Source organism: Boleophthalmus pectinirostris, unplaced genomic scaffold (assembly GCF_026225935.1).
Source record: "Boleophthalmus pectinirostris isolate CB_2022bp ecotype Guang Dong unplaced genomic scaffold, ASM2622593v1 HiC_scaffold_9, whole genome shotgun sequence".
Lineage (NCBI taxonomy): Eukaryota > Metazoa > Chordata > Actinopteri > Gobiiformes > Gobiidae > Boleophthalmus > Boleophthalmus pectinirostris.
Window position 1 is genome coordinate 7,950,097 of NW_026571541.1, and position 18,621 is coordinate 7,968,717.

The 18,621-nt window shown below is 37.8% G+C and overlaps 1 protein-coding gene across 1 annotated transcript in view; it reads left to right on the plus strand.

Annotated features, from left to right (window-relative positions):
• Positions 1-18,621, plus strand: part of chrd (chordin) — a 36,856-nt gene that overhangs the window by 8,789 nt on the left and 9,446 nt on the right. The window contains exons 8-15 of the mRNA XM_020926835.2: positions 1,233-1,370; positions 1,453-1,535; positions 5,441-5,588; positions 9,975-10,081; positions 11,575-11,854; positions 13,035-13,276; positions 14,762-14,875; positions 17,696-17,981. Of these exons, the coding sequence (XP_020782494.2) occupies positions 1,233-1,370; positions 1,453-1,535; positions 5,441-5,588; positions 9,975-10,081; positions 11,575-11,854; positions 13,035-13,276; positions 14,762-14,875; positions 17,696-17,981 (1,398 nt within the window). The remainder of the gene's footprint in view (positions 1-1,232; positions 1,371-1,452; positions 1,536-5,440; positions 5,589-9,974; positions 10,082-11,574; positions 11,855-13,034; positions 13,277-14,761; positions 14,876-17,695; positions 17,982-18,621) is intronic.

The following is an 18,621-nucleotide window of genomic DNA, read 5'->3' on the forward strand; positions in this document are numbered from 1 at the left end:
CACGGTGCGATATTTATTGCGCAATTTTGTAGAGGTTAATTTTCTACTTTTTCCTCTTAAAATGCCTTGACAAGACTTAATCCAAAGATCTAAAACTTAAAAGTGCTTAGAACTGTTATTTCTTCTTGTAGTCTACACTGAAATGAAGCTGGATGGATACTACATATGCCTTATAAACAACAAAAAAGCACATTTCTCAAAAAGGAACAAGGAAAACTTATATTAACCCACCCCTATTCATGACATAATTTCAAAAATGGTCTTTGTAGTTCTCTCTGTCTTTTTTAGCTGTTGCTGCACCATAACTCTTAAACAAAGAGACTTGTAATTCAATATATTGTGATGGTCAACGATATTATTGTGAGAACTTTGACGATACGATATCACGATATTTCGGTTATTGTTACATCCCTAATTATTATTATTATTATTTATTATGTGTGTACGATCCCTCAGTTGTCCAGGTAGAATCCTTTTGCTATTATTTATTTTGTTATTGGTGGCCTAAAATGTTCCACAGTATGGCATTAAACTTCTCCTTGGAGACAGTAGTTGGCGCTACAAGATCATATTACGTGTCTGTGGAGTGTCACGCACAGTAATGTACACTGGGCAACTTAAACTATTTATTTCTGAATGAAAGTGTAACGCTATACTGTGAAACATTTAAGTTGAAGCTGTAACATCTTTTTAGAGACAAGCAGTTCTCACGCACTTCAGAAAAGTTACATAATACATCTTTAATCTTTGAACTCTCCATGTTTTTAGTCTTTTTTTTAGAGAGTAATTATTTGGAATGTAACAATAACCAAAATATCATGATATCGTATCGTCAAAAGTCTCACAATATATCGAATCACAAGTTCCTTTGCTTAAATGCATGGTTTTATAGTAGCAACAGCTTATAAACATCAGAAACTACATATCCCATGATTCATTTCAGTGCAGACAACATGAAAGATATGTTTTTTACTTGAATTCTTGGGATCATGACGGAAATAATTCACTTCAAAATCTTCTCAAGCTATTTTAAAAGCAAAAAAAGTGTCCTAGCTACAGTTATATTAGCTTCTCCAAAAGATCACAATAAATATCGTACCGTGAGATACATATCGTGATAATATTGTACAGAGAGATTTGGATATCGTTACATCCCTAGTTATCATAAATGGATAAATTGCAATGTACGTACTAGGTAATAGTTGGTAATATGTATTTGTATTTTATTCTAGAAACTTTCAGCACGATTCTCACATCAGAAGAGGAAAACTCCGGTATGGGGGGTATCGCCATGTTGACCCTGAGTGACACGGAGAACAACCTGCACTTCATTCTCATCCTTCAAGGCCTCATCAAGCACAAAGGAAAAGGTAACACCTATAGAAATGACTGTAACATTAATTACAGCTAAGTGAGACCTTACATCTAAACAATATATTTTGGTTTCATCAGATCCACTTGTGGTGCCCATCAAAGTCCAAATGGTGTATCGTCAACACGTCCTGAGAGAGATCAGAGCTAACATCACCTCTCATGTAAGTCAAAATGAAAGATTCAAAAATAAAATTGTTTACTTTTATTATAAAGGGACAGGCCGAAATTTTGGACATAGGACCTTATTTCCTAGTGAGCCAGAGTGTTGGAGACGTGTGGAGACACTTTTTAAAATATTCCATCCAGTCTTTGTATTTGCAGAGGTCGCTGGTGCTAGGCTAGTGCATGTCAATGGCCATAGTTAGCCTGACACAAAAAATAGTCTTACCCACTCCACAAAACACCCAAAGCAAATCTATTACTATACCAGACGGTTGATGTAAATGTCTGTGTTGATAGAATAATGTTTGAAATAAAACTAACCTTGCATTGCATGACTCATTGCATGTTGAGGGACTATTTTGTCACATATCAGTCCACCACTGCCAAACTTGCTATCAGTACAACTCGCTGCTGCTGCTGCTGCTCAGACATAAATCCTTCAAATGCAAGGTTGGTTTTACTTCTAAAATTATTCTATCAACACAGACATTCACATCGACAGTCTGGCGTAATATTAGATTTGCTTTGGGTGTTTTGTGGAGTGGATAAAACAGTTTTTAGCGGCAGGCTAACTATGGCCATTGACATGCACTAGCCTAGCACCAGCAACCTCAGCAAATACAAGGACTGGATGGAATATTTTTAAAAAGTGTCTCTACACGTCTTCAACACTCTGGCTCACTAGGAAATAAGGTCCTATGTCCAAAATTCCGGACTGTCCCTTTAATTTTGTGTGTGTTAAAGGTGGAAGAAACCGCCATCTGCTTGTCTCCATGAAAATGTTATTGCTTTGTCTAGAATGTTCCACAATATAAATTAAACTTTTTTATAGAACAAGAGAAACAAGCAGGTTATAGCACTATTCTAGATGAAATTACAAATCAGATCTGTGGAGAGTCACCCCTATTCATCACAGAAGGACTTACTTATGAATAAATGTTAGATGGAAATGTTTAATGTCATACCATGGAACATTCCAGGCAACTCAATAACATCTCCATGGAGACAGATAGATGCAGGGCTCTCACCAGAAAAGAAAAGTTACGCGGTGCACTTTTAAGAACAGTACTTACAAGGATTACAATATTTATAACTTCCTTGAAACAAAATAAGCATAGTTAATAAAAATATATATAATTTATAGACGTCTTATAGAGGAAAGTATAACCAGTGTATTTCTTTCAAGTATTAGATCCTATATTTAGTCAAATACCCTGGCAGTCAATTATTCACTTTCATTTTGAGCACTGTTAAAACTAAGCTTATATTTAAGGTATAGTTGCCATGACTACGATGACCCCAAAACATTGACAACATTGTGGAAAGAGTATTAAGAGTATTAAGTACTGAATGACCCTGTGTGATATAAGGCTGTATTAGTGGTGTTGGTGACATAGCACAGGATAATACACTCTCCCTCTTGGTGAAGGATGTGGTTTGGGCACCACATCCTTGCACCACTGTGATCACTGCTACTACCCAGAGACATGTACAGGCAAATGAGATACACGGAGGAAGCGTCTGGGGAGAGGGAGGGGCCGGAGAGGGACGCACACTCCACACATGTCAGTGGTTAGCGGTCTGTGGCTGAGATGGATGGAGAGAGGAGCAGCGATGAAAAGCTGGCCTGGTTTTGATCAAAGTTTAAATTTTGTACTTTCTTTTTGCGTTTATAGTGACTGCCCGTGGAATAAAATGTCAACAATTGTCGCACAAATTGTACTCCAACCAAAACCACTAAAGTCATTTTAAAAACCACGCTGAGTCAGATATACGGACAGCTAAATGTTTTGGGAAAATTTCAGCCATCCGTCAAATGCATCTTCTCCTATCTACCCACTAAATATTGCGTCCATCAATTTCTCGAGAAAATAATTCCTTTTTATAGCCACTCTCCTGTTCCAGTTCTGTTTTGGCTTGTAGCTGCTGGGTTCAGATTTATGATCCATGTATATTTATATTGAACCGTGGCCCCAAGGTCATAAAAGTAGCATTTCTTCAACACGCCGGTACATCTGCCCTATTAATCGTCCATTTCTCAACATTTCATACTAGCCTCTTTCTCGTTCTTCCTACAACCTGCTTGAAATTACACTAGAACGCAATATGCAATGCGTTAGCAAAATGCAAGCCATATTTTTTGCTCAGAGTCCTTTTTTTGCGTGTGTGACAGAAATTCACTGTTTTTGTCATTCATGATTGTAATAATTCTTGTGTTGTGTTACTCCAGCAACACACGGCAAAACAACATATTCAGATTTGTGTTGACTTTTAATTAAGCCCCGTGAAATCTGCTGGAAAAACAGAAACCAGATTAGCCAGCCGTTAACTGCGAGGAGAAAGGATAAGTGTCATTAATCCACAAAGGAAATTGTGAATCATATGCATGAGCTGTACAATTGTAAATATAACTGAGCTTATTGCAAAAAACTCAACCTAAGTTTTCATACGATAGAGCATCATAAAAACTTTTAAATTTGTTTTTGAATGTAATTTTTAAAAGCATTGCAAGGTTTGTTCTGTTATGGTTCTCAAAAGTAATTCAGATTTGGCATATGCGTTCAAAATTGGCATATACACAAACATAAAAACATAAGTATCCAGTTATTTAATGTAATGTTATGTTATGTTGTTATATTGTCTGTTATGCAGAGGCGGCGCTACCATTAGGCCACAGTAAGCAGCTACCTAGGGCCTCCAAACCTCAGGGGGCCCCCCAACCTAATTTGATTTTCTCTCAATATGACATTAAATGAGAGTAGTTTACTTTTAAACAAGAAAACACCATCAAAATAGTGTCTGATTATCAAATCTGTTTTAATTTTCAAAGCATTCCCTCCCTTCACGTTAGAATGGACAAGTCCACCTGCCCCTGATTTTAACATAATCATAGCATAATCATATCATAATCATAATCATATATAATGGATGTAAACAAAAATGTAATTGTACCTGCAAAAAAAAATAAATAAAACTACTTTCAGCTCTGATTATCTAGTAGACTACCTACAGTAACTAATAAGACAAGTTTCCAATCCGCCTTAATTCAAATAGGGATGTGTGTGTCTCAAGAACTGTGGGGAAAAACAGACAATAAATATTAAAAATACAAAAAAAACAACAATAAAACAGTGCATTATAGTGAGGGCCCCAAACACAAGTTCGCCTAGGGCCCCCAAATTGCTAACCCCGCCACTGATGTTATGTTATATGTTTTTATGTAATTATCTACCAGTGGGTTAAGATTATTATTATTATTTATTTTTTTTATTATTCAAGCAAATTAGATTTTGTTTCTTATTTTAAGTGCAAAAAGCTGTTGTTTTTCTTATTTTAAGTGTAGCAAGATGTATGTTCATATTCTAAGTACAAAAGTCTTATTCCACTGGCAGATAATTTTACTTGTCAAATGAAATTTGATAAGACATTTTGACAAAAACATTTTTTTAATTCAAGTCATCTTAACTTGGCTAGATTTAGTTTTTTGCAGTGTATTGTAATGTTATGTTATGTTATTTGTTATGTAACTCCGCCACTGATGTTATCTTATATGTTTTTATCTAATTATCTACCAATGGAATAAGAGTGTTTTTTCTTAATTCAAGCAAAATTAGATTTTGTTTCATATTTTAAGTGCAAAAAGCTGTTGTTTTTCTTATTTTAAATGTAGCAAGCTGTATTTTCATATTCTAAGTACAAAAGTCTTATTCCACTGGCAGATAATTTTACTTGTCAAAGGAAATTTACTCAAATCATGATAAAACAGTTTTTAAATTCAAGTCATCTTAACTTGGCTAGATTTAGTATTTTGTAGTGTGTTGTCATGTAATGTAATGTTATGCAATATAATCAAATGTTATGTTATTTTAATTAACCCTTGCAAACTATTTCAATACATGACCAGGATCCGGATTTCGCCGAGGTGCTGACAGACCTGAATAGCCGCGAGCTCTTTTGGCTGTCGAGGGGTCAACTCGCCATCGCCGTGACAACCGAGGGTCGCGAACCCAAACAGATTTCTGGCTTCATCACCGGGCGACAATCATGTGACAGTAAGTAAATACGGGTCATTTCACATGAGCACAAAGGCACTCGAAGCATCACTTGTAGTTCATTTAGTCCTGTCCATCTGTAACTGTTTTTGTCATTTCTTGTAAGCAAGTTTCTCTTTTGTCTCACTCTATCCTTTCAAGTCTTATCGCTGGGGGAAATCGTGTTTATAGACCTCATGTTTGACTTGGTGGCTTGTGTGTACGCATGCATGCCAGTTTGTGCGTATGGGAGCGAGGCAGAGGGGGAAAGAAAAGAGGAAAAAAAAAGAGGAATGTTGTGGATGGCTTGGTGCTTTAAAACGCACACATGTTTTTTGAATGGGACAAATGCTGGAACAATATGTGTAGCTATTTCAATAGACTCCAAATTTTGTCTTTTTCACTTTCCAGCGAGTGATCCCGTAGGTGTCATTTGTTCTAGCACATTCTGTATTTCTTGTCTTCTCCCTCTTTCGTTCACATATTGATTTGAGATCGTTTCTACGCCAGATGCCCTTTCAGACCTCTGCGCTAAAATGTTTTATAGCATGTGCATTAACTTTATCTGCACATGACCGATCCAATATCCTCCTTTTCTCTCTCTCTGTCTCTCTCTTTCTCTCTCTGTCTTTCTTCTCTTTCCCTTTTCCCCCTCCCCTCTCTCTCTCTCTCTGTCTCTCTGTTCTCTCTCCCTCACTCTTTCTCTGTCTCTCTATTTCTCCACCTGTCTCTCTCTCTCTCTTTCTATTTCTCCACCCTCTCTCTCTTCTCTCTTTCTCTACCCCTCCCCTCTCTCTCTATTTCTCTCTTCTCTTGCTACCTCTCTCTCTCCTTCTCCACTTCTCCTTCTCTCTCTGTTTCTCTCTCTATTTCTCCAACTCTCTCTCTATTCTCTCCCTCCTTCTCTCTCGCTGTTTCTCTGTTCTCTCTCTCCCTCACTCTGTCTCTCTATTTCTCCACCTGTCTCTCTCTCTCTCTCTCTTTCTAGTTCTCCACCCTCTCTCTCTTCTCTCTTTCTCTAACCCTCCCCTCTCTCTATCTTTCTCTTCTCTCACTACTTCTCTCTCTCTCTGCCTCTCTCTCTCCCTCTCCACTTCTCTTCTCCCCTCTTTCTCTCTCTATTTCTCCAACTCTCTCTCTATTCTCTCCCTCCTTCTCTCTTGCTGTTTCTCTGTTCTCTCTATTTCTCCACCTGTCTCTTTCTCTCTCTCTTCTCTCTTTCTCTACCCCTCCCCTCTCTCTCTCTCTCTTCTCTCACTACTTCTCTCTCTCTGTCGCTCTCTCTCTCCCTCTCCACTTCTCTTCCCCCCTCTTTCTCTCTCTATTTCTCCAACTCTCTCTCTATTCTCTCCCTCCTTCTCTCTCTCTGTTTCTCTGTTCTCTCTCTCTTACTCTTTCTCTTGCTCTCTCTTTCTCCACCTCTCTCTTTCTCTCTCTCTCTCTCTATTTCTCCACCTCTCGTTTTTGTCTTCTTATCTGTCTCTCTCCCTCCTCTATCTGTTTCTCTACCCCTCTCTCTTCTCTTTTTCTCTACCCCTCCCCCCTCTATCTCTCTCTTCTCTCACTACTTCTCTCTCTCTTTCTCTCTTTCTCTACCTCCATCTCTCTCTTCTCTTGCTACTTCAATCTCTCTGTGTCTCTCTCCCCCTCTCCAGTTCTTTCCCTCCCTCTCTATTTCTCTGCTCTCTCCCTCCCTCTTTCTCTCTCTGTCTTCTCTCCTTCCTTCTCTCTCTCTGTTTCTCTGTTCTCTCCCTGACTCTTTCCTCTTGCTCTCTATTTCTCCACCTCTCTCTCTCTCTCTCTCTCTCTCTCTATTTCTTCACCTCTCTCTGTGTCTCTACCTGTCTCTCTCTCCCTCCCTCTCTCTTCTCTTTCGCTATCCCTCCCCTCTCTCTATCTCTATCTTTTCTCTCGCTACTTCTCTCCCTCCCTCTTTCTCTCTCTATTTCTCCACCTCTCCTTCTGTCTCTCTCCCTCCCTCTCTCTCACACTCTCTATCTCTCTACCTTGTACGTGTTTCTCTCCCTTTCTCTCTTTTTCTCTCTCTTTTCTCTATTTCTCCACCTCTGTCTCTCTCCTTCTCTCTCTTTTTCTCTCTCTTTTCTCTCTCTATTTCTCCACCTCTCTCTCTCTCTTCTCTTGCTACTTCTCTCTCTCTCTCTGTCTCTCTTACCCTCTCCACTCCCCCCCCCTCTATTTCTCTGTTCTCTCTCTCTGTCTCCCTCCTTCTCTCTCTATTTCTCCCCCTCTTCTTCTGTCTCTCTCTCTCTGACGCTCTCTATCTCTTTCTCTCTACCTTGTACGTATTTCTCTCCCTCTCCCCCTTTCTTTCTCTCTCTCTCTTTTCTCTGTCTATTTCTCCACCTCCTCTCTGTCTCTCTTTACCTCTCTACCTCTTATGTATTCTCTGTCTCTCTCCCTCTACCTCTCTACCCTGTATGACCCCCCCCCCACCTCTCTGTCTCTCTCTGTTTCTCCACCCCTCCCTCTCTCTCTCTCACTTATGTATGTATTCCTCTCCCTCTCTCTCTCAATCATTTTAAACCCAGCCACATTCAACAAGCGTTACCTCATCCTCTTTAAAGCCTAACCTTGGGCTTTTTCGTCCACTCCAGACACTGAAACGACACGCATGTTTTGGTCAAGGGCGCGCACGCACTTTCACCGCTGGCCCCTCCCCCTCATTAAGTGACTCAATTGCGTCTGTCCTTCCGATGACTTCTGCCGTGTGATGGAATGACATGGATGTGTGCGCGGCTTCCCTTTAAGACCCCGGGGACCGAGACGTGCCCCCTTTTCACTCAACGGACCCGGGCTATTTTAACGTGACAGTTCTGATTGCATCATCTTGCATGCTGTCAAGATGTGCTATGGTTCTGAGGGAGGGATAATTCGAAGGGAAATGTGACGGTTGATAAGCGAACGCTGTTTTGTATTAAAGGTGCATTGTGTAATGTGATGGAGGGTCCATCAAATGCTTCATATTGCGTCAAATTGTGCGTTGGAGATGTTATTGCGTTGACTATAATGTTTCGCGGTGTGGTTTTAAAGCTTTCTGTCTTCACGGAATCCGAACCAGATCGTGTTACAGGTCAGATCTGTGGAGAGGCGACCGAGCTCACAGTCAGAATGTTGTTTTTCTAGGTATTTTTGTGCTATAAAACCACCTGCTGCACATGAATTTCGGACTTCCGGTCATCGTGCAATGCATACTGGGAAGGATCCTCCAAAAAAGTGAGCGTCTATTGTCAAAGCCGATCTTTTCAAGTCTTTTGAACCATATTGCTTTTGTTTCTGGTTCCGATATTGTCATATTTTAGTTTTGGGATTCAGACATCGTAATTGTGTGGTTGTTGAATCCTAACAGCAGAAAACGGCTCAAGAAATTTGTTTGCGAACTCCATAAATGCAAAGGGAGTCAGATCTGTATGACTGCAAACCTCATTTCAAACTTTTTCCCTTCCCAATGGAATTGAAAAATAGTGAAAGGTGAAGGCGATGGGCAGGATTGATACACAGGAAGGATGAAAAAGGAAACCTTTGGCTGCCTAAGAAATCATCCTGAGGTTGCAGCGAACATTTTGTGTGTGGAGCGCCATCAAAGCGGGATCCCATTTTGTTAAGCGAGAGGTGCAGAAGACCAGAAGAAGAACAGGCTGAGCTCACGCTTTCTTTTTTCGACTGGCTGTACAGCAACATTACGTCTTGGTCGCTTTGCAGCAGAAGGTGTTTCTTGGGGAACAGTTGGTGCTTTTCACTTTGGCGTTGACTTTTAAAATTCGTAACCAAGGTGGAGCGAGGGATCGGGATTTTGATTTGTTGGCGCTCCACATACAAATAGTTTGCTGCAAACTCGGGATGATTTCTTTGGCAGCCAAAGGTTTCCTCTTTGGTCCTTCCTGTGTATCATCCTGCCCATCGCCTTCGCCTTTCACTATTTTTTTATTCCGTTGCAAAGAGAAATGGTTTGAACGGAGGTTTGCAGTCACAGATCTGATTCCCTTTTGCAGTTATGGAGTTCGCAAACTTCCACAGCCCATTTCTTGAGCTTTTTTCCACTGCTACGACATCCAACAACCACACAATTACGATGTCTGAATCCCATAACTAAAATATGACAATATCAGAACCAGAAACAAAAGCAATATGGTTCAAAAGAGTTGAAAAGATCAGCTTTGACCATAGACGCATCCCACTGGGAAATCAAGCATGGCGGTTTGATGCTCACTTTTTGGAGGATCCTTCCCTGTATGCATTGCGCGATAACCCAAAGTCCAAAATTCTGGATGCATGTGTTGAATAAATGTGAAGTAGAGCTGTTTAATGTCATACTGTACTGCAGAATAAAGACATATCCATAGAAAAAAGTTACACCTTTAATCAAATTTCTGTTTTTATGTTTTTTAGCTATTCAAAGCGTAATGTCGAGCGGCGATGCTCTCATGCCAGGAAAAACTGGAGGAGTCGGTTCGGCCATTTTTAAACTACACGATAACGGGACGCTGGACTATCAGGTTTGTAACAAATTGAGTTAGTTTCTGTGTGCTTTGGTAAAGTAAAAATCATTTCATAGTGCATATTTCTAAAGTGAGAAAAGTGACTGTGGTCTGCCAATGTTTGGAAAAAGTTACCATGGTGGACTGTGAAATCTGGTGGAAAAACAGAAACCAGATTAGCAGCCTGTTAACTGCGAGGAGAGAGGATAAGTGTCACTGATCCACAAGGAAATTGCCTGGTCATAGCAGCTTAGTTGCACTGCAAACTTGAATAAACATATGCAAAAAAGAAAAGACTACATGTGGTAATAGCAGTACTCTAGTTAGGTTTAGTAGTAGCAGTAGCAGTAGCAGTAGTAGTGGTAGTATAGTCCTGATATTTTCATTAGCATTTTTAGTAGTAGTGGTAGAAGTGGTAGTACTAATAGTCCTGTTATTTTCATTAGCATTGGTAACATTAGAGGTAGTATGGCAGTTGTAGTATAGTAATAGTAGTAGTAGTAGTCCTGTTATTTTCATTAGCATTGGTAGTATTAATGGTAGCATGGTAGTAGTAGTAGTAGTAATAGTGGTAGTAGTCGTCGTCGTAGTAGTAATAGTAGTAGTAATAGTCCTTTTATTTTCATTAGCATTAGTGGTAGCGTGGTAGTAGTACTAACTGAAGTAGTAGTAGTAGTAGTAGTAGTAATAGCCCTGTTATTTTCATTAGCAGTGATAGTAGTAGTGGTAGTAGCAGCAGCAGTAGTAGTTGTAGTAGTAGTAGTCTTGTTATTTTTATTAGCATTCGTAGTAGTATTGGTAGTATGGCAGTTGTAGTATACTAATAGTAGAAGTAGCAGTAGTAGTACTAGCAGTAATAGTTCTGTTATTTTCATTAGCAGTGGTAGTATTAGTGATAGTATGGTAGTAGTAGAAGTAGTAGTAGTAGTAGTAGTAATAGTAGTAGTCTTATTATTTTCATTAAGATTGGTAGTAGTAGTGGTAGTAGCAGTAGTAGTAATAGTAGTAGTAGTAGTAGTAGTAGTAGTAGTAGTAGTAGTAGTAGTAGTAATAGTCCTGTTATTTTCATGAGCATTGGTAGCAGAAATAGTAGTAGTAGTAGTAGTAGTAGTAGCTTAGTTGCAAACACTTAAATAAACATATACAAAAGATTATACAATTATAACGTAAATATCATGAAGCATATGTACAAAAAACACAACTTCACTTGTATAATGCAATCCAAGTTTTCATACAAATTTTCTCAAAAAGTGATAAAAATTTGGCATTCGAAATGGGCACATACACAAACCTACAGGAAAACAAAGTATCCATTTCTTATTTAATGTAATGCAATGGTATTTTATTTATTTTATGTAATTGTGTGTATTTATTTATTTTATTTTATTAATTCAAAATTGGCACATGCACAAACCTACTAGAAAACATAACAAGTATCCAGTTGTTTATTTATTTATTTGTATTTCACTCTGTGTCCTATTATTATTAACTTTGCCATGTCTTCTATTTAGGTCCAAGTCGCCGGTCTCAGTAGTAACATCCTCGGGCTGACCATCGAGCAGAAGCCCCGGCGCCGGAACAAGCGGTCGGTGCTTTATGACCTGACCCCGGAGTACAGCGCGGTTACCGGACAGGCCGTGGGCAGCTGGAGCAGGCTGGAGGCTCGACACATCCACATGCTCCTGCAGAACGAGCTCTTTATTAACGTGGCCACAGCTCACAACCAGGACGGAGAGCTCAGGGGGCAGATCAAGGCTTTGTACTACAGCGGACTGGACGCGCCCAGGCATGGTAAGAAATACACCGCCACAGGGATATAGACCTAGATGTGTATGTGTTACAATCATTTGTGTTCATTCGGGTAGTTTTTTAATTTAATTAAATTTTTGTTTTAATTTTTTCAATTTTGCAATTTTTTCTATTAAGCACAAACAGCAACAATAAATAAATAAACAAATAAATAAATAAAAATAGGCAAATTAAACAAACAAAAACAAAAACTCCCATCCCTCTTACTACACCAAAAAAAAAAAAAAATAAAAAAATAAATATATATATATATATATATATATATATATATATATATATATATATATTGGATTAAAAAAAACAACAACAACAACAAAAAGAATTTTAGATCACGTGCAGTTTTTATCACTAGCACATCATTTGTTTGGCAGTTAATTTAAAAAAGTTTTAAAATTGAAAATAAAAATTACCTGGTACACTGAAAATGAAATTTAAAAAAAAAAAGGAAAGAAAATTTTAATTAAAACTAAAGATGCATTGTGTAACTTCTCTGGTTTAGGGTTAAATACTTCATGGAGATGTTATTGCTTTGTCTGGAATGTTTCACAGTATGGCATTAAGCTTTTCTAGCTTCATGGAGACCAAGCAAGACCAAGTTACAGGTCAGATCTGTGGAGAGGCGATCCCACTCACAGTCAGAATGGTTTTCTTGGTATTTTTTAGCTATAAAACCACCTGTAATTGAATAAATGTAAGGTAGAGATAAATAAATAAAAATAGGCAAATAAAGAAAAAAAAATCTTTGCTTGGTACATTAAAACTGAAATGGAAAAAAGTAAACAACATTTTAATTAAAATTAAAGGTGCATTGTGTAACTTTTCTGGTTGAGGGTTAAATATTTGCATATACTTGTTTGGAATGTTTTACAGTATGATATTAAAACTTTTTATGTTCATGGAGATCAAACCAGACCAAGTTACAGGTCAGACCTGTGGAGTGACAACCCCACTGACAATCAGAATGCTGTTTTTCAAAGTATTTTTAAGCTCTGAAACCACAGGTAATTGAATAAATGTAAGGTAAAGATTAATGTCATACCGTGGAACATTCCAAGCAGAGCAATGACACATCCATAGAAAAAGACTGGTGAAAAATTCAAATTAAAAAATGATTGAGCACAGTATAACGGAACTTCAACTTCATTTCCCCACCCTTCTCCAGAACTGCCCACTCCTCTGGCTGGCTTCTTCGTCTCTCCCCCCGTGAGGACCGGAGCTGCTGGACACGCCTGGGTGTCCGTGGACCAAAACTGCCATCTTCATTATGAGATCGTGGTGGCCGGGCTGAGCAAAGCTGACGACGTGACGGTGAACGCCCACCTCCACGGACTCGCCGAGATCGGAGAGATGGATGACAGCAGCACCACCCACAAAAGACTGCTCACCGGCTTCTATGGCTCACAGGTAGAAACACATATACACATAACATATTTTTCTCAAAGTAGTAGCAGTAGTAATGAGTAAGTAGAAATAAGAGTGGCAGTGGTTGGGAGTTTTTTCCCCCAGATTTACTTTGTTTATTTAAAGTCAAATATAACATATTATTTTCTGAAAATAGTAGTATCAGTAATAAATAGTAAGTAGTAATAAAAGTGGTGTGAGATTTTTTTAATTTTTTGTTCCATATTTACATTATTAATTTAAAGTCAAATGCAACATTTTTTTTTTTTAAAGTAGTAGTAGCAGTAGTAATTAGTAAGTAGTAATAAGAGTGGTCATTTTATTTTTCCAGATTTGCTTTATTATTTATTTAAGTAGTAGTAGTAGTAGTAGTAGTAGTCCTGTTATTTTCATTAACATTGGAAACATTAGTGGTAGTATGGCAGTTGAAGTATAGTAATAGTAGTAGTAGTAGTAGTAGTAGTAGTAGTAGTAGTCCTGTTATTTTCATTAACATTGGAAACATTAGTGGTAGTATGGCAGTTGAAGTATAGTAATAGTAGTAGTAGTAGTAGTAGCAGTAACAGTAGTAGTAGTAGTAGTAGTAGTAGTAGTAGTAGTAGTAGTAGTAGTAGTTGTAGTCCTGTTAATTTCATTAACATTGGAAACATTAGTGGTAGTATGGCAGTTGAAGTATAGTAATAGTAGTAGTAGTAGTAGTAGTAGTAGTAGTAGTAGTAGTAGTAGTAGTTGTAGTCCTGTTAATTTCATTAACATTGGAAACATTAGTGGTAGTATGGCAGTTGAACTATAGTAATAGTAGTGGTAGCAGAAGTAGTAGTAGTAGTAGTAATTAGTAAGTAGTAAGTAGTAATAAGAGTGGCCATTTTATTTTTCCAGATTTGCTTTATTATTTATTTAATGTCAAATGAAACATAATTTTTTCTTAAAGTAGTAGTATCGGTACTAATTTGTAAGTTTAATAAGAGTGGCAAGAGTTTTTTTTTTTTTTTTTTCCCCAGATTTGCTTTATTATTTTATTTTTTATTTAATGTCAAACGTATAGTCTATACCTGAATAATTACCAATGAACACTTTGAATGACAAATTGTGCTATGCAAATAAACTTGCCTTGCCTTGTATTATATTGTGATGGGTCCAAATAATTTGCCCCAAACAATTTCCCCTGTGGTGTAATTTTTCTTAAAATTTCTGATTTTATAGTATTTTCTTTTTATACATTTATTTTATTATTATTATTTTTTTACAAAGTATTTTTAGAATATACACAGTTTTTTTTCTGGTAAATTGTTTGGTGTTTCAAAGACAAATGAATTTCACCTTTATAACATATTTTCAGTAGTGCATGTTTACAATAAGTCAATTTTACTTTCACATTTTTGCTATCTTGCTTAAACCTACTGTCAGATCAATAATCCTGCCTTGCTAACACACAAAAAAAAACACTATAAAACCTACACATTTCTCACACTTGTATGTGTTCTATAGGCTCATGGAGTTTTGAAAGACATCAGCTCTGAATTATTACAACATCTGGACCAAGGAACCGCGTTTATCCAAGTCAGTACCAAGATGAACCCGAGAGGAGAGATCCGAGGACGGGTAAGAAAACATAAAACCTCCTCTAAAAATCAAAAAATTGAGTTGTTTTGACAGTTACTTCTGCTGCAAAATTGTCAACAAGCAACAACGTGGATAACAGCGCGGCGTTTATGTGTCTGTGTGCTCGCTCGCAAACAGGTGCTAGAAGCTAGAAGGCATTTTATAAGCCAGGAAGTAAAAGTTTTATTGGCAGGCATTAAAAAACACACACGTTCTGCAGGTGAAGTGGTTGATGGGCATTTGTGTCAGGTACTATAGCAGACTCCAGCTGTTTTAATGGTAAACAGAACCAACACGTAAACACACATCTGGCGGAGGGGCTTAGGGACCCTTCATTTAGATTATAACAATTAAATGTAATAAAATGTAACTTGAGGCAGAATGGAAAAGCAGCTACAAACTCAAAGTGGTAATAGTAATAATAGTACTTGTTGTATTTATAGTAATATTAGTAATTTAGTTATGTTCATTTGTAGTAGTTATAGTCCTGTTGTCTTTATTAGCATTGATAGTATTCGTGGTTGTATGGTAGTTGCAATACAGTAACAGTAATGGTAGTAGTATTAGTAGTAGTAGTAATAGTAATAGTAGTAGCTGGAATAGTAGTAGGAATAGTAGGAGTAGTACTAGTAGGAGTAGTAGGAATAGAAAGCTGGTAGTAGCACTAACAGATTAATTCATGGGGGAGTTATTCGTTGCTATTATCAAGAACAACATGAGTAATAGAAGTAGTAGTAATAGTAGTAGAGTAGTAGTAGTAGTAGTAGTAGTAGTAGTAGTAGTCGTTGTCGTCGTAGTCGTAGTAGTAGTAGACGACTAGTAGGAGCACTAACAGATTAATTCATTCATTGCTATTATCAACAACAACATGAGTAGTAGTAGTAGTAGTAGAGGTAGTAGTAGTAGTAGTAGTAGTAGTAGTAGTAGTAGTAGTAGTAGTAGAGGTAGTAGTAGTAGTAGTAGTAGTAGTAGTGGTAGTAGTGGTAGTAGGTTAGGAGTATAGTAGTAGTAGTAGTAGGAGTAGGAGTAGTAGTAGGATAGTATTAGTAGTAGTAGTAGTAGTAGTAGTAGTAGTAGTAGTAGTAGTAGTAGTAGTAGTAGTAGTAGTAGTAGTAGTAGTAGTGGTAGGAGTGGTAGTAGGTTAGTAGTATAGTAGTAGTAGGAGTAGGAGTAGTAGTAGGATAGTATTAGTAGTAGTAGTAGTAGTTAGTAGTAGTAGTAGTAGTAGTAGTAGTAGTAGTCGTAGTAGTAGTAGTAGTATAGTAGTAGTTAGTAGTAGTAGTAGTAGTAGTAGTCGTAGTAGTAGTAGTAGACGGCTAGTAGGAGCACTAATAGATTAATTCATTCATTGCTATTATCAACAACAACATGACTACTAGTAGTAGTAGTAGTAGTAGTAGTAGTAGTAGTAGTAGTAGGTTAGTAGTAGTATTAGTATTAGTAGTAGGTTAGTAGTAGTAGTAGTAGTAGTAGTAGTAGGTAGTAGTAGTAGTAGTAGTAGTAGTAGTAGTAGGTTAGTAGTAGTAGTAGTAGTAGTAGTAGTAGTAGTAGGTTAGTAGTAGTAGTAGTAGTAGTAGTAGTAGTAGTAGTAGTAGTAAGTTAGTAGTAGTAGTAGTAGTAGTAGTAGTAGTAGTAGTAGTAGTAGTAGTAGTAGTAGTAGTAGTAGTAGTAGTAGTAGTAGTAGTAGTAGTAGTAGTAGTAGTAGTAGTAGTAGTAGTAGTAGTAGTAGTAGTAGTAGTAGTAGTAGTAGTAGTAGTAGTAGTAGTAGTAGTAGTAGTAGCAGTAGGTTAGTAGTAGTAGTAGTAGTAGCATTCACAGCCTCTTTTTATTGTTAACATTTAGTGAGAGGAGAGACATTAATTAGAATGTTATGGTGGGAGTTCTAGTATCAACAACAACATGGGTGGTAGTAGTTGTAGTAGTAGTAGTAGTAGTAGTAGTAGTAGTAGTAACTGTGATGGTGACCCTACCAGAAAAAGTATTAGTACTCGTAGCAGCAATAAGGTAATTAATGTTTAGTAGCATTAAGGTAATTAATGTTGTGAATAGCTGGAGTAATAGATAGCAGTAGTGGTGATTTGTTGTAGTAGTACCAGTAGTAGTGGTAGTGGTAGCAGTAGTAGTAGCAGTAGTAGGTTAGTAGTAGGTTCACAGCCTCTTTTTATTGTTAAAATTTAGTGGGAGGAAAGACATTAATTAGAATGTTATGGAGGGAGTTCTAGTATCAACAACAACATGGGTGGTAGTACTAGTAGTAACAGAAGTAGTAGTAGCACCTGAAGTAGTAGTAGAAACTCTGCTACCAGAAAAAGTATTAGTACTTGTAGCAGTATTAAGGTAATTAATGCTCACAACAAATCACCGCTGTAGCAGGAGTAATAAAAGCAGTAGCGGTAATTTGTTGTAGTAGTATCAGGTATCAGTAGTAGTAGTAATAATAGTAGTAGTAGTAGTTGCAGTTGTTGTAGTAGTAGTAGTAGTAGTAGTAGTAATCAATGTTGTGAATAGCAGGAGTAATAGATAGCAGTAGCAGTGATTTGTTGTAGTTGTACCAGTAGTAATGATAGCAGTAGTAGTAGTAGTAGTAGTAGTAGTAGGAGTAGTTGAAGTAGTAGTAGTGACGGTGATGGTGGCACTACCAGAAAAAGTACTTGCAGCAGTATCAACGTCATTAATATTGTGAACGGTAGCAGTAATACATGCAGTAGTGGTGATTTATTGTAGTAGCAGTTTTAGACACAATAACATTAGTGGTAGTAAAAGTTGTAGTACTGAATATACCACATCGCCGTAGCAACCCTTTTCTTTTTGTCCCTTTAGGTCCACGTCCCCAACAGCTGTGAAGCGGGCCACAAGGGGGACACGGAGGAGACCGAGGCCGAGGAGGTTTTGTCCAGAGACCCCGAGGAGCTGAAGAAAGACCCGCACACGTGTTTTTTTGAGAACCAGCACCACGCTCACGGCTCGAGGTGGACCCCCAACTACGACAAATGCTTCACCTGCAGCTGCCAGAAGAAAACTGTCATCTGTGACCCGGTGATCTGCCCCGCTCTGACCTGCTCCAGGACCGTGCAGCCGGAGGGAAAGTGCTGTCCTGTGTGTGATGGTAAGGAAATATACACGGAACTACTATTTTATTCTTTTATTGAAATTAATTCAGTAAAAAACAAAAGGAAAATTGCAAACATTACTTCTACCATGCTTGAAAACGAGTGAGTGGATGATTTTTTGGGAATATTCCCTCAAAATCCAGGACTTTTTATAACTTTTTATATTCCTTATTTTCTATTTTCAGTATTACTATTATTATTATTATTAGTAGTAGTAGTAGTAGTAGTAATAGTAGTAGTTGCAGTTGTAGAAGTAGTATTAGCAGCAGTAGCAGTATAAGTACACACTATATTACCTGTGACAGTAGTAGTAGCAGCAGTAGTAGTAGTCGTAGTAGTAGTAGTTGTTGTTGTTGTAGTTGTAGTAGTTGTAGTTATTGTAGTAGTAGTAGTAGCAGTAGTAGTAACAGCAGCAGTAGAAGTAGTAGTAGTAGTAGTAGTAGTAGTTGTAGTAGTAATAACATCAGTAGTAGTAGTAGCAGCAGCAATAGCAGTAGTTGTTGTAGTAGCAGCAACAGCAGTAGCGGAGGTAGTAGTAGTAGTAGTAGTAGTAGTAGTAGTAGTAGTAGTAGCAGTAGTAGTAGTCGTAGTAGTAGGAGGAGGAGGAGAAGGAGGAGCAGCAGCAGTTTCTGTAGT